Source organism: Homarus americanus, unplaced genomic scaffold (assembly GCF_018991925.1).
Source record: "Homarus americanus isolate GMGI-L3 unplaced genomic scaffold, GMGI_Hamer_2.0 scaffold32871, whole genome shotgun sequence".
NCBI lineage: Eukaryota > Metazoa > Arthropoda > Malacostraca > Decapoda > Nephropidae > Homarus > Homarus americanus.
The window spans coordinates 156,755-182,812 of NW_024748870.1; the positions used below are offsets into that span (position 1 = coordinate 156,755).

At 48.1% G+C, this 26,058-nt stretch overlaps 1 protein-coding gene across 1 annotated transcript; it reads right to left on the reverse strand.

Moving 5' to 3' along the window:
• Positions 1 to 24,899: 24,899 nt before the first annotated feature.
• Positions 24,900 to 25,481, reverse strand: LOC121853109 (protein GVQW3-like). The gene has a single exon (XM_042347051.1). The coding sequence runs from the start codon at positions 25,479 to 25,481 to the stop codon at positions 24,900 to 24,902; it is 582 nt and encodes a 193-aa protein (XP_042202985.1).
• Positions 25,482 to 26,058: the final 577 nt, after the last annotated feature.

The window sequence follows — 26,058 nt, forward strand, 5'->3', positions numbered from 1 at the left end:
GCTACACCACCAGCTTCGGTTACAGCTACACCACCAACTTCGGTTACAGCTACACCACCAACTTCGGTTACAGCTTACCATACTTCGGTTACAGCTACACCACCAGCTTTGGTTGGCTACACCATCAGCGGTTCAGTTACCTGTTGCGCTACCAACTTCAGGTTACAGCTACCACCAACTTCAGTTACGGCTGACCATCGGCTTCAGCAGCACCGCCAGCTTCGGTTGCAGCTACCATAGCTTCAGTAGCTCACCGCAACTTCGGTTGCAGCTACACCACCGACTTCGGTTACGGCTTCTGCATCAGCTTCAGCTCAGCTGCACCGTGAACTCAGCTACGGCTACACCGCATACTTCCAGTTGCAGCTACCATCGCTTCGGCTACAGCTGCACCGCGAACTATGCAGCTACACCATCAACTTCGGTTACGGCTACACCATCGCTTCAGCTACCTTGCACCGCGAACTCGGTTACAGCTGCACCATCGCTTCGGTTACAGCTGCACCATCGCTTCCATTTGCAGCTACACCATCAGCTTCGGTTCTACAGCTACCCGTCACTTCGGTTACAGCTACACCATCAGCTTCAGTTACCTTTACACCACCAACTTCGGTTACAGCACCACCATCAGTTACAGCTCACCACCAACTTCGGTTACAGCTACACCACCAACCGGTTGCGGCTACACCATCGGCTTCAGCAACACCGCAACTTCGGTTACCTTCACCACCGCTTCGGTTGCTTCTGCACCACCAACTTCAGTTGCAGCTGCACCAACTCAGTTGCGGCTACACCATCGGCTTCGGCTACAGCTTCTGTGAACTCGGCTACAGCTGCCATCAACTTCGGTTACAGCTACCATCGGCTTCGGTGCAGCTACCATCAGCTTCAGTTACAGCTACGCCACGCTGGTTACAGCTACACCACCAGCTTCAGTTACAGCTACACCATCGGCTTCAGCTACGGCTGCACCATGAACTCAGCTACAGCTACCATCGCTTCGGTTACAGCTACACCATCGCTTCGGTTACAGCTACACCACCAGCTTCGGTTACAGCTGCACCACCAGCACGGTTGTACACCACCAACTTCAGTTGGCACCAGCTTCGGTTACAGCTTCACCATCAACTGGCAACACCACCAACTTCGGTTACATGCTACACCAACTTCGGTTACTGCTACCATCAACTTCGGTTACAGCTTCACCATCAACTCAGCTGCAGTACCATCGCTTCGGTTACGGCTACCATCAGCTTCAGTTACAGCTACACCACCAACTTCGGTTACAGCTACACCACCAGCTTGGTTACGTTGCTTCAGCTACACCACCAACTTCGGTGCAGCTACACCGCAACTTCAGCAACACCATCAGCTTCGGTCACAGCTACACCACCAGCTTCGGTTACAGCTACACCACCAACTTCGGTGCAGCTGCACCATCCTTCGTTGCTACCACCAACTTCGGTTACCTTCACCACCAACTTCGGTTGCTTCACCACCAACTTCGGTTACAGCTACACCACCCTTCGGTCAGCTGCATCAGCTTCCGGTTACAGCTACACCACCAACTTCAGTTACATGCACACCGCAGTTGCAACTGCACCACAACTTCGGTTACAGCTACACCACCAACTTCAGTTGCAGCTACACCACCAACTTCCGGTTACAGCTACCACCAACCGGTTACGCACCACCAACTTCGGTTACAGCTACACCACCAACTTCAGTTACAGCTACACCAACTTCGGTTACAGCTACCATCCTTCAGCAACACCACCAACTTCGGTTACAGCTACTGCACCACCAGCTTCATTACAGCTACACCACCGCTTCGGTACAGCTTCACCATCAGCTTCAGCTACAGCTGCACCGCGAACTCAGCTACAGCTACCATCAACTTCGGTTACAGCTTCACCATCCTTCGGCTACAGCTGCACCCATGAACTCGCTACAGCTACCATCACTTCGGTTACAGCTACCATCGGCTTCAGCTACAGCTGCCATGAACTCGGCTACAGCTACACCATCCTTCGGTTACAGCTACCATCGCTTCGGTAGCTACCATGCTTCCTTCAGCTACACCATCCTTCGGTTACAGCTACACCACCAACTTCGGTTACAGCTACACCACCAACTTCGGTTACAGCTACACCATCCTTCAGCAACACCACCAACTTCGGTTACAGCTACACCACCAACTTCGGTTACAGCTACACCATCAAGCTTCAGCAACACCACCAACTTCGGTTACAGCTACACCACCAACTTCAGTTACAGCTACACCACCAGCTTCGGTTACAGCTACACCACGAACTCAGCTACAGCTACACCATCCTTCGCTACAGCTGCACCGCCGAACTCAGCTGGCTACATCAACTTCGGTTACAGCTGCACCATCAGCTTCGGTTACAGCTCACCATCAGCTTCAGCTACAACTACACCACCAACTTCGGTTGGCTACCGCAACTTCAGTTACAGCTTCATACCAACTTCGGGCACAGCTGCCACCAGCTTCGGCTACAGCTACCACCATCAACTTCAAGTACAGCTACACCACCAACTTCGGTTACAGCTGTGCCACAACTTCAGGCACGGCTGCCATCAACTTCAGCTACAGCTGCATCAACTTCAGTGCTGCACCATCAACTTCGGCTACAGCTGCCGTGAACTTCAGCTACAGCTACCATCAACTTCAGCTAAAGCTACACCATCGCTTCAGCCACAGCTACCATCACTTCGGTACAGCTACATCATCAACTTCAGCTACAGCTAGACCATCCTTCAGCTACAGCTACACCATCAATTTCAGTTCGCTACACCATCAAATTCAGCATCAACAGCAGCTTCAGCAACAACTAACAGCTTCAGCAACGGCTTCCAGTTCAGTAACAACTATGGCATCTTTGTGAAAGCTACAGCTTAATCAAGTTGAACCTACAGCTTCAGGTGGAGAACCTGATGACTTGAGAACCGTCATCTGGTAAAACTCACACAGCAACATTGGCTGTCTTATTTTTACTTTACCACCATTGATTGAGTAAATTTTTGTTTTATATTCATAAGTATTAATTAAAACAAATATAAGCAATAATAACTTGTACAGTAGAAGTCCATCCGGACTGCTTGAGGATTGGAGTAGGTCTGGTTTTCGGATTTTCCGGATTCTTAGGCAGTACTTTTTAAAATTCAAATTTAAGGAGGAATAAAGAGATGAACAGGTACATTTTGATAATTTATTCATTAGCAAATATAGCAAGCTTCAAACGAGCAGTTTTAAAGAAAAGCTTTGAATTATAATTTTTATTCTTTGCCTTTTTTATATCATAAATTGTAGACTTTCCAATGTGGTATGTTTCCATTAGAACAGTATTGCTCACACGTTCTAGTTTCTTAATTATTTCAAGTTTGTCACTCAATTTCAACGTGTTCTTTCTCTTCACTGCAGTTTATTTACTTTAAACCATTATTATGGGCTTGCACAGTACTCTGTAAATGGGAAATAGGACTCAAAATTTCACATGTTGTCAGGTTGATTGCTCGTTTAAGTAGCAACTCACATTGGTAGCTTGTGATGTCACTTACGCTGGCGCTCATACATACACACAAAAGCCGCTTAAAAGTTTGAGTTTTTGAAAGTCCGGTTCTCGGGTGGTCGGTTTCTGGCATCCAGATTTTTTGGACTTTTACTGTATATAAGTGTTGCTCTCATATTCTAATGTAGTGAAATGAAGCTCTGTTTTCATGTTTGTGCTTGCTTATCACGTTAGCATTGTGCCTTGGCTTTTTTCTTTACCATTAATGGTTACTTCACTTCTATTGTTCCATTTATTTACATTAAATAACATTAATTAAAACATACATATAAATTTTACATAAATTTTACTACAGCTACAACCAGGGTCTTATTTTCTTCAGTTTCATATGTAGAACCACCGTCCGGGTGTAAACAATAACGAAAACATTGCCGTCTCGTCTCCTCTTGTGTGTTTTAATATTCTACATACAGTATTATTAGTGAATTGTATTGTTCATTTGCACATAAACATTAATTCAATCAACTAGACATTCAGTAATAAACAATAATGAATCTTTGTACACAAGAAAATGGCTGTGTTTCGATGTCGTGTATACATCGTTGCACTTCCACTATGTCACTTTTTTCTTTACCATCAATAGTTACTTCTACTGTACATACATTAAATAACATTAATTAAAATATACTGTACTGTACATTTTTTTACACTAATTTACTGCGGTAATAACCAGGGTTTTTATTTTCTTCATGGCGACTCTGCCTTTATCAGCATATGCCACATGCCAGAAGAGTCAAGTAATCTTATTTGTTATCCTACACGAATTAATATAGCAGGGTCTTAATCAAACTGTAAGATGGACTTAGTCAATAACACAACAAATTTAGAGTCATGTAGTTTTGTTAACAGACATTTTGACAGTCCATCCTCAGAAACTATCGCCTCTCACCCATTGGACCTTCAGAAAGTACACCAAAGTGAAGTGATCACAAACATTACAGTGTTGAAGGCCAAATCAATGGATACCAATAGTGATGATGATGCAGCCTTGTGGCACCCACTGACATTTGTGACAAACAATTTTCATCCCACAGTGACTTCAGCCTTGATAGTGTTCGCGGTGATAACCACTATAATAATCATAATTACTTTAGTCTCCTATGTAAAGAAGCAGCTTTGTAAACCAGCGATAGCTAAATCTGCTATACAGGAAGCTGTCCCTAATATTATTCATTACATAGCCTAACGCAGTACACATGATGTCAGTCATTTGAGACCATCACCAAGGTAGACAATTTTAGCAATATCCACGTGATAGGATTCTTTCCTTTATGCAGCCATCCGAGGACTGTTGACACTACGTGGCCGAGCAATCTGTAAGCAGTTTAGTGTAGTTTAGTCTGTAACCAGACAGCTATTTCAGCAACGCTGCTGACACTGATTCAGGTGTTCATACCAAGGAATTGACTCAAACTGACTCTTCCTACTGATAGAAGCTTCTAGAAGCTTGAACCCATGCATCATCCTTCGTGGCCGCCACTGTTAGTTAGCCCTAGGGTGGGTTCGCCCTGGAAGAGCTGAGCAGTTTTTAACTGGACACCACCCAGTTCTGATCTAACACTGAGCATTTGAAGGAAGCCCTTCAGTCCTAGCAGATCTACTAACTCTGAGTATAACCTCAGAACGAGAATCTCTAATACTGCTCTTGCATCAGTCCTAGATCAAGTGGCTAGCGTCCTCTGTAGATACAAGTGTAAATATATATATGTACATATAACGACATGCATCCGTCCACCCATCTCAGAGAAAGCGCCGCGCGCGCCGCATCACGCCGCGCCCGCCCCGCCCGCCCGCCACGCCCGCCCGCCGCCGCGCACGCCGCACACACACACACCACTCACCAAAGCCCTGCTTCCACCTTTACAAGGCAGCAGGGGTTGAAAGGTAATGATCACAACACATAAAGGTAGTCCTGGATTAAGATAACCGAGTCGCTGAAATAATAAACTCTTGAAAGTCCATGTGTAACAGTTTGCTCTATGTAACAAGTGATCTTTCTGCTTTAATATACAGTACTTAGGAGTGCTAGTGTGTGCACCATAAATTTTTCATTTAAATTTCCATAAGTCAAATACAGCTAGACCCCGACTTTGATGCCGACTTACGACCGTGGACTTCGACCGCCCTAGAATTTTTTATTATTATTATTATTATTTTTTTTTTTTCAAATGACCTGCGCATTTTCTATACGAAACGTTTCCAGTTAATGTAGTCTCCATGTATAATTAGAAAATTATGGGGGCCCCATGTGCATTCAGCTGACTACATTAAAGGTAAGTGCTCAGTCACACTGTATCCATTCCTTATTATTTATTACTTTCACTGTACTGTATCCATTCCTCATTATTCATTACTTTTACTGTACTGTATTTCATTGCAGATTTTTATTAAAAAAATAAATAAATAAATAAAAAATTATCTATGTCGGACTTACGACCTGGATTTGGGTCCCTAACCCCGTCGTAATAAGTTTTTTGTTATGGATGGCTTAAATGTTTTGATGAAAAATAAAAATATATTTTAATACCTTCTTCCATACACGAATGATTCGGTCAGTGGGCAGTGTAGTGACCTTCTGGAAATCCTCATCTCCAGGATCATCTCCCGTTTCTGTGTGTACCAGCTCACGGCTTCGATACTGCAACTTCTGTACATTTCTCACATCTTCTGCAGTAGTTTCCAACATCAACATACATTGTGCGCCAATAATACTTGCTAATTATACTGCTGTACATCTTTTTCACAAAATGAACACCCTTGGTAGAAGATTTAACAATTAAATAATCTGTTACAATATGGAAAATTCAGTAAAATAGTTCTAAAGTAAAATCACGAAATATGTTTTCTATTTTATCTATTACAGTATATACCATTACAGTACTTGGCTACTAAATCTATGGCAAACCTTCACCACAGAATTACTCTCAAGAGAATGATTAATCCATACTTCTAATTTAGAACAGAAATTTGACTGTAAAACAGAGGATTTTGATAGAGAGTTGATAGTCATAGAAACAATCATTTTACCTTATGCTTCCATGCTGCCCCACAACAATCCAAAGTACTTCCACATTATAAACAATGCTTAAGGGCATGTTTGGTGGCATAAGAGGCTTGCATAAAATATTACATTCATAGTAACAAATATTATGCATCAGTACAGTTATTAAATAATTTAGTTAAGTTATAATTGCGAGTAACATCTATGAAATTCATATTCATTGAGTGTAGAAACAATCTGTTTTTCTCTGTGAGGTGGCAAGGTTGGCAGGAAATGATGTGGAAAAACATTTAGTTGACCAAGGTATGGTATAATTCTTCCACAAAGATTGCACCTCACTAATGGGGGATTAGTTGCAGCTACATGCCAATGGATATGATTTTCTGGTCTATCAAAAATGGTAATCATATGTTGTCAAATATTAGAAACAGTTACAGTGTTGCTAGAAATGACATTAGAGTTAGGAACCTGACAATAGAGACTGAAAGAGCACTGCCAAGGTAACCATGGCTAAGCCATTAAGTGTGAGAAATGATTGTAAAACAATGATGATGACGATCAAACAAACACACATTAATTATGGTAACGGTGGAGGAGTCAGCACCAAAAGGACTTCATAGAATTGCACCAAATTTTCAGATGTTTGGATGGAACTGAGTAATAAAATTAAAATTATTATTATTATTTTTTTTTTTTTTAAGCCTATCTTTTGATCAAAATTACACTTTTCAGTGAAGGGCATGAAAGAAGAGGAAAACAATGGTGGAGAAACACTGCAAACACTTATCATATGGCAGTAATTTCCGCGTCTCTATGTGCTTTTAGGCGAAGAAATAATAATTCTGCCATTATGGCGGCGTCAAATCTCCCATGGCAACCATGTTTTGGTTCACATCATCTACTACAGCTCCTCCCCAACTTACGACCCACCCAACCTACATCCACCTGCACAGACCTGCTCTGTCCATAACAACCATCCACATATACGACCCACGATTGGGACCAGACCAAAAATTTTTCAAATAGGCGAACATTTTCTGCTGAAACGTTTCTGTCGATGCAGAAGGCGTGGCTTGAGATCACCCGCATGGGTGCAGCTCCCCGCGCAGTGAAGGCGGCTTAGTTGATGTTTGGCTGCCGTGCCCACAACTGATCAGCGTAAGGTACCGTTATTTTCGTATTTAATTGACTTTTATAACAATGCCTGGAAAGCGTGGTGGCGATGGTGGTGGTGCTCGAAAAGAACCAGTCAATTACTTGAGACGAAAATGAAGATAATAATGCAATATGAAAATGGAAAAACTGGCCTGGCAATTTCCGCGCCCTAGGGTTTCGCGCCGACCATCCCCGCTATTCACGAAGGACAAGGCATTATTAGGTGATCGCCAGTGAAGAAGGATCAGCACCTCAAAAGGGAGACTATAATTTGAGAAGAAAAGACAAGGGTCCACATTCCGCGATCAAAAGTGTGTTGATATGGATGGAAGACCAGATGCAGAAACGATGTACCCTTAAGCCTTCTAACCTTATACAGGCCAAGGCTGGCTTTGTTCGACAGCCTGAAGCGGGCAGGGAGATGAGAGTCTTGGGAACAAACCTTCTGTATGAAGTCATGGGTGGTTTAACAGATTTAGAACACAGTTTACAATGTCCAAGGTGGTCTGGAGAGGCAGCTAGTGTGATGTTGGTGCAGCTTTTTGGGAGGCTGAATCATGTAGCGTTGTGGAAGAAGTATTTGCCTGAGCAAATATTCCGCGTGGATGAAACTGGATTATTGTGGGCGCGTACCTGAGCAGTTATACACATCCCACAAGAGGCAAAAGCAATGTGGGATTCAAGACATTCGGGACAATTACACACGCTACTTGTTGGGGGAGAATGTTGCTGGTTTCCAGATCAACCATTCATGATCTATCATTCAGGAAACCCAGAGCTTTTAAGCATGTCAACAGCACACACTGCCAGTATTTTTTATTGCAGTAACAAGAAAGCCTGAATGACAACCCTATTGTTGCAGTTAGTTCATGAATTGCTTCATTCCTCAAACCCATTGTCTGCAACTTAAGGGGTTTGCATTCAGAATTTTGCTGATTTTGGTTAATGTTTGGGACTGCCACACACACCTGGAAGACATGCACCCTGATGTTAAAGGTAGTCTACCATTCCACCTATTTTTCTCTGTCATCAACCTTTGGATCAAAATTACTACTGCCAACAAAACAAATTATTTACCTCGACAACCGCTCCGAGCTGTTGCTGCTAAGAGGTGAAAAGCAACTCAAACTTGATTTTGGAAAGGAGTGGCATTTTGTTATGTATAAAATTATTATTGCAGCATGGGATGAACACAGTGTGTCGAAAAAAAGATATGTGCACAATTTAGAGGCTTTAGCTAGTAAGTTATTTCAGAGATTAGAAACAAGGGCTCAATGAGTTGGGCAACAGCTTAATAGAAATTGATAAGTGTTGGATATGAAGTTATGATTGAAAAAATTAGCAGAAGAGCTCAATCAACGAGGATCTTGTTGAACTGGAGCACACAAAATGAAGAGGCAGAGAGGTGAAATGTGAAGAAGGCACCTTTAAAAAATTTCAGTGAAAACCATTAAGCATAATTTGCAACAATAGAGAGTGTCTGAAATAACAGATGATCAATGGTGAGCGTTTTGCCAAGACAGGCAGAACTGATCCAGAATACTTTAGCACACTGCAAGGAGATTTATAATAAAAAGAAACAGGCTGTGCAGTCCTAAATTGGACATCTAATTTAAAAAGTCCCCCAGTGCCATCTCACGCCCCACCAGTGCTGCCTCCTTCCACTTCTCAAGAATGAAACCAATACCTTCAACCCAGCAAGTTTCCCCTATACACCAAACCACACCATATCTGAAAGGCGTGATGACCCACCAGCACCCATCTCCTCCTCCTTCATCCAATTAATATATAGTCTCCATGTCTGTAAAATAGAAAGTGCCTTGAGGGGCCCGTGTGCATTCAATGACTACGGTAAGGTAAGTGCTCAGTCACTGTCATCCATTCTTCATTATTGAGTTACTTTTACCTTCTGTATTTCATTTTAGATTTTATATGTTTTCTTTTCTTTTTGCATTTCCAACTTACGACCTGGATTTGCGTCCCTAACCCCGTCGTAAGTATGGGAAGGAGCTGTATATGGAGTGTCTGTGGGCTTTGTTTACATATCAAGAAACAAATGTGATCTCATAGGGCATGTTTATTATGATTTGCATTGGACTGAAATCGTGTATTTTTCTAAAGATGTTGTCTGGATGATAGTAAGAAAATTGAAATGACAATGTACAGGTTAGGAAGTTAGGTGAGGTTAGCTTAGATTAAGTAGGTTAGGTAAGATTAGGTCAAATTCTAATAGGTTTTGGCATTCTCGTTTCCATTTTTTTGTTCAGCATCCTGCAAATAACATCTCCAGAAATTTTGGTTCAATTCCATAAGTTATTTCTAGTGCTAACCATCTCCTCCACCTTTACCCTTATTACTAATACACAAAGAAACAAAAAAAATAAATCTTTAGTTAACACAAGTCAAGTGGGTCTCTGTAAAAAGTGTATTAGAACTCTGAATTTTTATTTATGGAGCAACATTAATTGACCATTAAATTCATAAAGTCATCAAGGTCATTCAAGTACTATAGTGAATGTGTTACATATGTGCCATGTCTTACTGAATATCTAAAGTGAAAGAAATCCAAATTAAGAGCTTATATGAAAACTTAATAAAATTGTGAGTGTTAGAGAATATTGATATAAGTTAATGAAATAATGGTAGTACAAGAGCTACAAATTACAATATAAGTATTGGTTTGAAGATGAGAAGTTTACCTGAAACCTGGTCAATATGTTCTGCCTCTATGATGTGTCGTTGTTCCTCAGCACTAGTTATAACTTCCTTTGGCATCTTATGACCATATGACAATCTTCCTTCTTCATTTATCTGCCAAAATCATATTGGGTCGTCCATAAGATAATAAACAGATATTTGGGGATATTTTTTCAAACTTTTCTCTGCTGTAATGAAAAGTAGTCATAATCATAGGAAAACACAAACATACTGTACAGCCACTTTCTTCATTTCTTGTTACTCATTCACTCTTAATGCTGTAACACATGCCTTAGGTACTCCAAGAGAAATCCAGATCTTTTCCAGATACTGTACTCACTTAGCACTATGCTTTCCAATCCTTTACACACACACTGCCATTTCTAGTGCAGCCTTCAGCCAAACTATTCGTCTCCTTGGTTTCCTTCCAACCATCTACCTCAAGTTATATACCACTGTATTTTTTTTTAAACTTTCACTTTCCATTCTCTTGATTTAAATGATATCCCCGTTAGCCGGAACAATTGGTGCAGAGCACTTCCGAGATGAAATTTCCGGGAACAGGCGACTTACTCAAACCAGAAAATTCATATCCGGGAACCTTTTCCAGATGTGTGTGTATTGTTGTTGTGTGTGTGTGTCAGGAACACACCTCAACATCACATATAACACCCCACCCACACACCCCAACACCACCACACACCCCCAACACCACCACACACCCCAACACCATTCACACCCCCAACACCACCCACACACCCCAACACCCCCACACACCCCAACACCACTCCCCAGCACCACTCACACCCCCCAACACCACCCACACCCCCAACACCACCCACACCCCAACACCACTCACACCCCAACACCCACACCCCCAACACCACCCACACCCCCAACACCACCCACACCCCAGCACCACTCACACCCCCAACTACCACACACCCCCAACACCACCCACACGCCCCAACACCACTCCTGACCCCAACACCACCCACACACACCCCCTCACAACACCACCCACACACCCCCAACACCACCCACACACCCCCAACACCACCCACACACCAACACCACCCACACCCCCAACACCACCCTCACCCCACCAACACCACTCACATGCCCCATCAGCACCGCCCACACACCCCCAACACCACCCACACACCCCCAACCTGCCACACCCCAACACCACCCACACACACCCCAACACCACCCACACCCCAGCACCACCCACACACCAGCACCACCCACACACCCCCAGCACCACTCACACACCCACAACACCACCCACACCCCCAGCACCACCCACACACCCCAACACCCACACACCCCCAGCCACCACCCACACCAACGCCACCCACACACTCCCAACACCACCCACACACCCACCCCCAAGCCACCCACACACCCCCAGCACCACCCACACACCCCAGCCTCCACCACACCCCCAGCACCATACACACCCCAGCACCACCCACCCCCAACACCAGCACACACCCAGCACCACCCACACCCCCAGCACCATCACACCCCCAAGCACGCCCACACACCCCAACACCACCCACACCCACACGTCAACCACACCCCCAGCCCACACACCCCCAGCCTGCCCACACACCCCCAACACCACCCACACACCCACACCACCCACCCCCAGCACCACCCACACACACACCCCAACACCACTCCACACACCCCAACACCACCCACACCCCAACCTGCCCACACACCCCCAACACCCACACACCCCAACACCACCCACACCCCAACACCACCCACACACACCCCCCAACACCACCCCACACACCCCCCAACACCTCACCTCCCAACACCACTCACACAACACCACCCACATCCCCAGCACCACCCACACACCCCAACACCCTCCACACCCCAGCACCACCCACACACCCCAACACCACCCACACACCCTCCCCCCCCCCAACACCCACACACCCCAACACCACCCACACACCCAACACCACCCACACCCCCAACACCACCCACACACACCCCCAGCACCACCCACACACCCCAACACCACCCACACACCCCCAACACCACCCACACACCCCCAACACCACCCACACACCCCAACACCACCACACACCCCCAACACCACTCACACCCCAACACCGCCCACACACCCCCCAACACCACCCACACCACCAACACCACCCACCCCCAACACCACCCACACACCCCAACACCACCCACACCCCCAACACCACCCAACACCACCCACACACCCCCAAACCACCCACACACCCCAGCACCACCCACACACCAACACCACCCACACACCCCAACACCACCCCACACACCCCAGCACCCACCACACCCCAACACACCCACACCACCAACACCCACACACCCCAACACCACCCACCCCCCAACCGCCCACACACCCCAGCACCACCCACACCCCAGCACCACCCACACACCCCCAGCACCACCCACACACCCCCAACACCACCCACACACCCCAGCACCACCCACACCCACCAACCACTCCACACCCCAGCACCACCCACACACCACCAGCACCGCCCACACACCCCCAGCACCACCCACACCCCAGCACCACCCACACCCCCAGCACCACCCACACCCACCAGCACCACCCACACACCCCAGCACCACACGCCCCCAAGACCACCCCACCCCCAACACCACCCACACACCTAGCCACCACCCACACACCCCAACACACCCACACTAGCACCACCCACCCCCAGCACCCACACCCCAACACCACCCACACCCCCAACACCACCCACACCCCCAACACCACCCACACCCCAGCACCACCCACACCACCAGCACCACCCACACCCCCAGCCTGCCTCCCAGCCTGCCCACACACCCCAGCACCGCCCACACACCCCCACCACCCACACACACCCCCAACACCACCCACACACCCAGCACCACCCACAACACCACCCACACACTCCCCTCCACCCACACACCCCCAACACCACCCCACACCTCCCAGCACCACCCACACACACACTAGCACCACCCACACACCCCCAACACCACCCACACCCCCAACACCACCCACACCCCAACACCACCCACACACCCCAACACCACCACACACACCCCAACACACCACCCACACACACCCCAACACCACCCACACACCCCAACACCACCCACACACCCCAACACCACCCACACACCCCCCAGCACCACCCACACACCCCAACACCACCCCACACCGTAACCACCCACACCTCCCCAGCACCACCCCACACCCAGCACCGCCCACACACCCCCAACACCACCCACACCCCCAGCACCACCCACACACCCCCCCAACACCACCCACACCCCCAACACCACCCACACACCCCCAACACCACCCACACACCCCCAACACCACCCACACCCCCAACATCCACCCACACCCCCAACACTGCTACACCCCCCACCACCACCCACACACCCCCCAACACCCTCACACACCACCCACACCCCCAACACCACCCACACACCCCAGCACCACCCACACATCACAACACCACCACACCCCAACACCACTCACCCCCAAACCTGCCCACACACCCCAGCACCACCCACACCCCAGCCCGCACCCACACACTGACACCGCCCACTTATTCACCACACGCCTGAGCGCCGCCCACACCCAGCACACACCGCACGTCCCAGCCTGCCCACGTCCCGAGGTCATGCGTCCCAGTCCCACACGTCAGTGACACCCACACGCCCCAGCACCACCCACACGTCCCAGCCCCACCACACCCCAGCCCACCCAGCACCACCCACACCCCAGCACCACCCACACTTTATTTTCCCACACGCCCCAACGCCGCCCACGTCAGCACCACCCACGTTACGCCGCCCGCACATCTGACACCGCCCAGCCTCAACGCCACCCGGCTCCCAACACCGCCCACAATCGGCCCGCCGCACGTCCCAACCCGTCCCCGGCGCCGCCCGCAGCCTGACACCGCCCACGGCTCCCCAGCGCCGCCCACACTTGGGCCGCCGCCACACTGACGCCACCCACACGCCCAGCACCACCCACCGCCCCAAGCCGCCGCCAGAATCCCCAGCACCGCCCGCATTTCGCGTCCACACGTAATCCCAGCACCACTCCGTCCCAACACCACCCACGTCAACACCACCACACTTCCCAACGCCACCCACCTTCCCCCGTCACCCCAGCCAGCTTTCTTACGCGACCCACCCACACGCGACACCACCCACCCCGACACCACCCACACACCCGACACCACCCACACCGACACCACCCACCTGCCACCCGGCACCACCCACACGCCCAGACACCACCCACACCCGACACCACCGTTTTCACCACACGCCCGACACCGCCCACACGCCGAGCGCCGCCACGCCCCAGACACCGCCCACACACGCCCCCAGCACCACCCACACGCCCCAGACACCACCCACACCCCATTTGCCACCCACACACCCGACACCACCCACAGGTCAACACCACCCACACACCCGACACCACCCACACACCCACGACACCACCCACCCGACACCACCCACATCACCCGACACCACCCACCCCAACACCACCACACACCCCACACCGCCCACACCCCGACACCGCCCACCCGACACCACCACACCCGCACCCACACCCGACACCACCCACACACCCCAACGCCACCCACACACCGACACCACCCACACACCACCCACACCCGACACCACCCACACCCGAACACCACCGACACCACCCACACCCGACATCACCCACGCCCAGTCACCACCCACAGATCTACACCACCTGAATCAGCACCACCCACACTTCCATCACCACCCACACACCCCATCACCACCCACACGCTGGCCGCCGCCCACACTTGGCGCACTTCGGCATAACCCGCGCTGACACCGCCCACGCCTGACACCGCCCACGCCTGACGCCGCCACGCTGACGCCGCCACGCTGACGCCTGACGCACTTCAGCCGCATTACGCGCTGGCCCACGCTGACACCGTACGTGCCTGACGCAGTACGGCCCTTACGCAGCACGCCTGGCGCCTTACACGCTGACCGCTTCCGCATCAGCCAGGCCTGCACGCAGCGCAGGCACCACCCGCGCAGCCCATACCCATTTGGCCCACACGTGACGCCGCCCACGCACTTCAGCGCCACTTGCGCCCCAGCCGCCGCCCACGCCCCAACCGCCACCCACACGCCCCAACGCCACCCACGCTGACACCGCCCATGCGCCTGTTGCCATACCATAACCCACTCACACTTCCCCAACACCACTGTCCATGATCCCAATATCCTTTATGCCTGAGAGTAAACCTACCCAAGTTATTATCAGATAAAACAAGCAGGCTACGGCAATAGTATTCAAACCTACTCCTTCATGTACCTGAATAATAAAACAAAGCCAAATGGTAGTCTAAAAATAGTACGTATACAGTATTACCTTCTTGTTTTTCACCATTTTGTCTCGCTTGTGCTGCCTGCCTCGCCAAGCTTTTCTGCTTGTTTTTCACATATACGCGTAGTGTCCTGCTAAGCTTTGTTTTTAGTTTACCCACCCCCACCCTACCCTCTCCTGACTGCCTGTTTTTGGCTCATAAATTCATACAAATTACCCGGCCAGAATATAATTTACATTGCTGAAATTCATATAATTGGTGATCATTTTGAATATAAACATCATATATTTTGCATTAAACATACATTTACATAAAATTTTTCTCCAAGTAATTATATTTATCTTTTGTTAAAAATATATGACATTTATCCAAAATTCCTGTCTTACAAAATCCCGTGTCAGTATATTATATTATCCCTATTTTTAGTTTGGTAGGCTGTATTTATTAGTTAAGTATTCTGTTTCCCCACATCTCCTTTGGGATGGGGGGTGAAGTGAGGCTTCGACCATCTGTTACCCTGTGAAGAATATTTTTTTTTATATTAACTGAAGATATTTGTTTTTAGCTCATAAAATTCATACAATTACCGGTCAGAATATAATTTACATTGCTCAAATTCTTATAATTTGATGATCATTTTGAATATAAACATGCATATATTTGCATTGAACATAAAATTTTAGATAAAATGTTTTCTGAGTAACTATGTTGTCTTTGTGCAAAATATGACATTTATATTCAAAATATTCTGGTCTAAATGAATCCAGCAATGTCAATTATATTATCCTAACTTTAATCTGAGTGTTATTTATTACAAATGTTAAAATTTATTTTTTCACCCACATCTCTTGAAGGGACAATTGGTGAGTGGGGGAGGGTTGGGACTGACCTTGTGATTTGGAAGAGGGGGAGGCAAGGGGTACTTTGGTTGAACGAATAGTGTCCTGACGATTATTATTTTTTTTATTAACTTGAAGATATTTGTTTTAGCTCATAAAATTCATACAAATTACCGGTCAGAATATAATTTACATTGTTGAATTCTTATAATTTGGTGATCATTTTGAATATAAACATCATATATTTTTGCATTAGACATACAAATTTTGAGATAAATTTTTTTCTCTGGGTAACTATGTTATCTTTTGTGCAAAATATATGACATTTATATTCAAAATATTCCTAGTCTTACAAAGGAATCCATTAATGTCAATTTAATATCCTAACTTTAGTTTGGTGTGTTATTAAAATTTAGTGGTTTTTCCCCAAAAATTTCTAGAGAGGAAGAGCGGCAGTGTAGTGTGAGAGGGGGAGAGTTGAGTCCATTATTTGAATGGACATTAACTTGGCGACTGTATTCTCTATTTCTCTTAAGTATTATTGCATGTACCATCATAAAATTAGATGTTATTTTTACTACAAATAGTTATGTGTCTTCAAAAAGTGAGTTTGGGGGTCGGGCGGTTTTCTATTGGATTTCCATATGTTCTGTTGTTCATCTTAGCGCGATTTCACTTAACACGGGACCTCTGGGTTCTATTGACGTGCTTAAGTGGGAATTTCTTAACTTATACTCGTGTATAGTTAAGTTTTTAAGACCAAATTTTAAGGCAAAATTAAGGGTCGTCCTATACATGCGTAATAGTTTTGTTAAGTTGAACCCGTGCATTGATGGGAAGGCGTGGAGCAACTTTTAGCTTGAGACGAAAAATATTTACCATTTACTGCCAGTAAACAATGGAAATGTAAATATGTACCAATTAGCAATGAAAGTTGTGCAGTTCCTTCAGGCAAATGAAGCTCACCAACTTACAATAGGCTAAATTACCTTCTAGCGTGCTTTTTCAGTAGTCTGTATTGAAGTTCTTATCATATCTATCACGGTATCACAGTTCTCATTGATCTACAAAAATACCGAAATAAAAACCCGATATTTCACATAATATAATACTGCATTAATCTACTTCAACCTATTGTTTACAGCGGCATGATGCATCACCAGCTCTTGTGTGTATCAGCTAGGCGGTACACATGTTTTTTCGAATCGTTTTCAGTTAAAAAACTGTTACATCACATGTATATTTTTACTTTAACTGTGCCTGAATGAATATATTCTCGGAAATAAATAGTAGTTTTTGCTGAAGCGCAATGTATTTCAATGTAAAATAGGATAAAATACATGACGAAAACAAAAGATTTTACCTAACCTTCCGATGTTCAAGAGAAATTACTCGGTTTTTAATAGTTTTTGGTTAAAAATATTGTTTATAACCTATGTGTATTCTATTCATACTTGTGATATAATGCATTCACGAAATGTAATATTTTTGCTGAAATGGCGTCGTATTACAGTGGAAAGTGGGATAAATATCGTGAAAACAATGACTTTCGCTTTCTTCGTTCAAAACATATGCATGTCCGCTTTTGAATGGTTTTCAGTAAAAACAGTTGTATTACAATAATATTCTATCCTAGTTGACTTGAATAAATACTACGATACCATATTTCTGAATATTTTATTAAATCCATCAAAATCATTTTCCTTGTCATCTGCAGCAACAAACAGCTTCTCCCAGTCCTCTCCTTGAACAGGGCTAGAGAAGTGCGTGTTTTTTCGAATCGCTTTTCAGTTAAAAAACTATTACATCCATTTATTTTACCTAAACTGCGCCTGAATGAATATATTCTCAGAAATAAATAGTAGTTTTTGCTGAAACGTGATGTATTTCAATGTAAAATAGGATAGAATACATGACGAAAACAAAAGACTTTACCTAAGCTTCCGATGTTCTTGAGATGTTATTCGTTTTTTTATAGCTTTCAGTTAAAATTCTGTTATATTACAATGATATATTCATACTGTGCTTGATATAATACATTCACGGAAATGTAATATTTTGCTGAAATTACGTCGTATTACAGTGGAAAGTCTTGAAAAAAATGATTAGAAACAATGACTTTCGCTTTCTTCGCTCAAAAGATGTTACCGTAATCGCTTTTTGAATGGTTTAGTTAAAAACTGTTGCAAATCAATAATATTCCTCGTAATTGACTTGAATAATATTTGAATGGAAATATACAATATTTTGTTGAAACTACCAGCGTTTCAGTGTAAAGTGTTAGTAATAATAAATGGTAAACAATTTGCCTTCGCTTTTCGTGTTTCAGGTCTTGGCTGAGCCTCAGTTTATAGGATGTAGGGCGTTTTACTGAAGATTTTGTTGTTCCATTACTCTAAAAACGTGGGTCGAACTATAAACGAGAATATCATAAATTATGATTTCTTGGTCAAAAATCAGGATAGAACCTATAAATGAGGGGTTATATATGAGTATATACGTAATTCAATTTATGTTCTAAAGGAGTACTCACTAACATCAAGAATTTAAGGAATAAGTGATTGTATATTAAAATAAGAGGATGCCAGAAGGGTGAAAATATACCGTGGGAGTTAGACCAAACGAATACTACTTAACATAACTATATTACACAGACATACAATATATATACAACAATCACTACAAAATGGTTATTTCCTACCAATAGGAGATTCCCTAACACCAGGATCCTTCCTAGGCCCTATCTGGCGATGTCACTAATACCTGATACCCCTAGGGCATTGCAGAAGACTGGACAAGCACTAGACAAAGGTGGCTAGAGAAAGAATGGACCACGTCTGTCTATACGGTTTTAGCTACTCTCTGGGGCGTCCCCCACTGATGAGGATGGCCGTCTCATATCACGTGATCCAGGACATTTGCTAGATAGTTTATATAATTAATTAATACTACTCTTGATTTGACTTAACACAGTAACACAATGATGCATATTAATAACATACATAAATATACAATTAACCTAAGTAACTAAGAACAACAATAATATAATAAGTACAATTAACAAGTTATTAATAGCTTGTGGGAAATGGAGGCGTGAACATATGCCTCACGCCATCGAGTTCCCGGCGCTACAGGCACGTGACACCACCCACACACCCCAACACCGCCCACACACCCCAACACCCCACACCCCAACACCGCCCACACACCCCAACCAGCCCACACCCCAACACCGCCCACACCCCAACACCACCCACATCAACACCACCACATATCAACACCACCACAGCATCCCCGACACCACCCACATAACCCAACACCACCTACATAACCCAACACCACCCACAATCCCAATCCACCCACACCCCAACACCACCCACACCCCAACACCACACATCCCAGCACCACCCACATCCGTAATCACCCACACATCCCAGTACCACCCACATCCCAACACCCCACACATCCCAGCACCACCCACATCAACACCACCCACACATCCCAGCACCACCCACATCAACACCACCCACATCCCAACACCACCCACACATCAACACCACCCACACATCAACACCACCCACATCCCAACACCACCCACATCCCAACACCACCCACACATCAACACCACCCACACATCCCAACACCACCCACACATCAACACCACCCACATCTCAACACAACACATCCCAACACCACCCACACACCCCCACCACCCCACACACTAACACCACCCACACCCCAACACCACCCACATATCCCCAACCACACCCCAACACCAAACACCCAACACCACCCACACAGCTCACCCACACACTCACCCACACACCCCAACCACCCACACACCCCAACACCACCCACACACTAACACCACCCACACACCCCAACACCCACACACCCCAACCAGCCCACACACCCCAACACCACCCACACAGCACACCACCCACACCCCAACACCACCCACACACCCCAGCACCACCCACACACCCCAACACCGCCCACACACCAACACCACCCACACACCTGACACCACCCACACCCCAACACCACCCACCCCAGCACCACCCACACACTAGCACCACCCACCCCAACACCACCCACACACCCCCAGCACCACCACACCCCAACACCACCCACACCCCAGCACCACCCACCCACACCACCCACACCCAACACCCCACACCCACAACCCCACGCCCCAGCACCCACACACCCCACACCACCCACACACAACACCGCCAACACCCCCAACATCCGCCGCGCCACCAGCACCATCCACACCCCATCACCACCACACACCCATCACCACCCACACACAACACCACCCACACACCAACCACCACCCACACACCCCAACACACCACACACACCCCAACACCACCCACACACCCCAACACCACCCACACACAGCCAACCCACCATCCCATCACCACCCACACACCCCAACACCACCCACACCACCACACCACCCACACCCCAACCACCCACACCCCAACACCACCACACACCCCAACCGCCCACACACACCCCAACACCACCCACTAATCCGAACACCACCCACACATCCAACACCACCCATATCAACACCACCCACACATCCCCAACACCACCACTTCCCAACACCACCCACTTCCCAACACCATCCACACTTCCCAACACCACCACATTCCCCAACACCACCCACCTTCCCAACACCACCCACACCTGCCAACACCACCCACACCTACCAACACCACCCACACCACACCACCACACCACCCACACACTAACACCACCACATTCACCACCCACACACCCCAACACCACCCACAGATCCCAACACCACCACAGATCCCAACACCACCCACAGATCCCAACACCACCCACTTACCCAACACCACCCACACCCACCAACACCACCCACACCCAACACCCACCTTCTTACCACACTCCCAACACCACCCACACTACCCATACCACCCACACACCCCAACACCACCCACACACCCCAACACCACCCACACACCCCAACACCACCCACACACCCCAACACCACCCACACACCCCAACCCACCCACACACCCCAACACCACCCACACACCCCAACACCACCCACACACCCCAACACCACCCACACACCCCAACACCACCCACACTCCCCAATACCACCCACACACCCCAACACCACCCACACACACCACAACACCACCCACACCCCCCCAGCACCACCACCCACACCCACCACACCACCCACACTGACACCACCCACACCCAACCGCCCACACCCCAACACCACCCACTAACCCCACACCCCAACACCACCCACACCCCCAACCACCCACCTCACACCCCCACCCCAGCACCACCCACACACCCAACACCACCCACACCCAGCCACCCACACCCCAACACCACCCACACACACCACCCACACCCCAACACCACCCACACACCCCAACACCACCCACCATCCCCACACCACCCACATATCCCAACACCACCACACTTCCCACCACTTCCCAACACCATCCACACTTCCCAACACCATCACACTTCCCCAACACCACCCACTCTTCCAACACCACCCACACCTACCAACCCTACCCACCAACACCACCACACCTCGCCACCACCACTTACCAACACCACCCACACCCCAACACCACCCACATCCCACCACCCACACACCCCAACACCACCCACAGATCCCAACACCACCCACAGATCCCAACACCACCCACAGATCCCAACACCACCCACAGATCCCAACACCACCCACACCCACCAACACCACCCACACACCCCAACACCACCCACACACCCCAACACCACCCACACACCCCAACACCATCCACACTTACCAACACCATCCACATACCAACACCACCCACACCCCAACACCACCCACACACCCCAACACCACCCACACCCCAACACCACCCCACTTCCCAACACACCCACACTTCCCAACACCACCCACACCCAACACCACCCACACACCCCAAACACCCACACAACCCCAACACCACCCAACCCCAACACCACCCACACACCCCAACACCACCCACACCCCAACACCACCCACACACCCCAACACCACCCACACACCCCAACACCAACCCCAACCCACAACCCAACCACACACCCCAACACCACCCACACACCCCAACCACCCACACAACCAACCACACACCCCAACCAACCACACAACCCAACCAACCCCAACCAACCCCAACCAACCCAACCAACACCCACACACCCACTCCCCAACACCACCCACACTCCCCAACACCAACACCCACACCACACTCCCAACAACACCCACACATCCCAACACCCACCCACAACCAACACCACCCACACATCAACACCACCCACACATTCCAACACCACCCACACATCCCCACACCACCCACACATCCCAACACCACCCACACTTCCCAACACCACCCACACATCCCAACACCACCCACACATCCCAACACCACCACACTTCCCAACACCACCCACATTAACACCACCCACACTTCCCAACACCACCCACACTTAACAACAACACCACCCACACCCCAACACTACCCACATATCCCAACACAACCCACACACCCCAACACCACCCACACTTCCCAACACCACTCACACCCCAACACCACTCACACCCAACACCACCTGCATAGCCCCACCACACCAGACACCCAACACCACCTGCACACCCCAACACCACCCACACACCCCAACACCACCCACACTCACAACGCCACCCACACACCCCAACACCACCCACACACCCCAACACCACCCACACTTCCCACCACCCACACTTCCCCAACATCACCCACACTCCCCAACACCACCCATATCCCACACCACCCACACTTCCCAACACAACCCACACTTCCCAACACAACCCACACTTCCCAACACCCACACATCCCAACACCACCCACACTTCCCAACACAACCCACACTTCCCAACACAACCCACACTTCCCCAACACCACCACACTCCCAACACCCACACACCCCAACACCACCCACACACCCCAACACCACCCACACACCCCAACACCCACACACCCCAACACCACCCACACACCCCAACACCACCCACACACCCCAACCCACACACCACCACCACCCATACACCACACCACCTAAACACCCCAACACCACCCACACACCCCCAACACCACCCACACACCCCAACACACACACACTATACTTTCAGTCACTCCAGAATCGAGTATGACAATCATCCAGCAATGATGACTCAAGGATGTCACGGTGAGCTCTGAGGTGATTCATGCCTACAGGACTGGCAGGGTCATCCACAGCTGCACTGCAGGAGGGGCCCTAGTGAGGGAGGACAGCGGCAGCATCTTTCCAGCGCTAGCGCTTGTCTGTCTCGGTATGCCTGTCGGGCTAACTTAGTATTGACACTCTGTGGTGCTCCTCCAAGTCATACGGTGAGTAATTGTAATCGTCTCAGGTGAGGGGTCGATTTGGCACTTTTCAGGTTTGTCTTAAGACTCATTCCAACATGGGTAAAAGTTGTTGTCCAGGCTAATCATGTTGGTCTTGTCTTCCCAGCGAACCTGGAGGAAGAACATAGACTACTTAGGTGAAATTTTTCAAGTGCCTTGAGGTACCTCCTGTATGTGACCCATGTCTTGCTGCCATATAGCAGGGTGGGGAAGATCACTAATCGATATACGAGGTCTGTCCAAAAAGAAACCAAATTTTTTAAAAAACAAATTTATTGCTTTACTTTCAACTTAATCAGACTTGTCTCCTTCAAAGTACCTGTACTCCCCTCCACTGTTGATACAACGCTCCCAACATTTTTCCAGTTCTGGAACGCAGGTCTCAAGCGAATTTTCTTCCATCTCTTCTATCGTTTGAAATCGGCGACTTTTCCTGGTGGATTTCAACTTTGGGAACAAAAAAATGTCAACAGGGGCCAAATCCGGAGAAATGGGTGGCTGGGGGACGATAGTCGTCTCATGCTTCGCCAAAAAATCACGGATAAGGAGCAACGAGTGAGCAGGTGCATTGACATGGTGCAGCATCCAGGTCTTGTTTGTCCACGCCTCAGGCCTTTTCCTTCGCACTGCCTCCCTCAAACGCTTCAGGACCTCCAAGTAAAACTCTTTATTGACTGTCTGACCACGTGGAACAAACTCATGGTGAACGACGCCCTTCCAATCAAAAAAGACGATCAACATCACCTTCACATTTGAGCGACTCTGACTTGCTTTTTTTGGTCATGGCGACGATGTTCCAACCTACTGCGACTACTGCCTTTTGTCTCGACATCGTAGCTGTACACCCACGTTTCATCACCTGTTATGACATTTTTCAGAAAGTTTTCATCAGCATTCGAACGATCAAACAGCTCCTGACTGACTGTGACACGGTTCTCCTTTTGCTCATATGTCAGCAGACGTGGCACAAATTTTGCGGCAACACGATGCATCTTCAGTTCTTTGGTTAAAATCGTGTGGCACGAACTTTCACAGATGCCTACTTCTTCAGAAACTTCATGGACAGTCAGGCGACGATTTTCATGGATCACAGCACGCACTTTCTCAACGTGATCGCCGTCCGTTGACGTGGAAGGCCGTCCAGATATGGGATCGTCTTCGGTGGATGTTCTTCCCCATTTGAAACACTGGTACCACACGTGACATTGTGTACGGCTCAAACAATCCTCCCCATAAGCCTGTTGCAACATTTGAAAATTCTCCTTAAAAGTTTTTCCCAATTTGAAACAAAATTTCACACAAACACGTTGCTCTTTAAGATCCTTCATTGTTCAACTTGCAACAAATCGCCAAGTGCACTAAACACACATTCACTCTAGCTCGTGTAGCTCGATGACTAATTGATGTAGCGTGATGCTGCTAGTGTTAGACTAAAGCTCACGGTCACCGCTACACAGCGCTCCCATCGCGAGCACGCTGCGCCTGCTCGTTGGCGCGCTATTTAAAAAGTTTGGTATCTTTTTGGACAGACCTCGTACATGCAACTTGTAGATAATTTCAGCTCCCTACAGCTGAAAACATGGGGACTGAATCTACCAAAGGCTTGAGATGCACATCTCATCTGATGTTGAATCTCTTCATCAATGTCCTTGGGTGGTGGACAGGTTGGAGCCGAGATAGTGAAAGTGGGTAACATTAGAGAGGGTAGTACAGTACTGTTAAGCTGGATGGATGATGAGGTGTGGCTGAACCAGGGGCAGGCTGAAAGAGAATCTTGAATCTTTCGTATATTTATCTCAAGGCAGAAGTGTGCATACGTATCTGCATAGGTGTTCAGGATCTCCTGTAGGTTGCGTTCAGTGTGAGCGACGAGGGTATGATCATCTGCATACTGAAGTTCAGTAA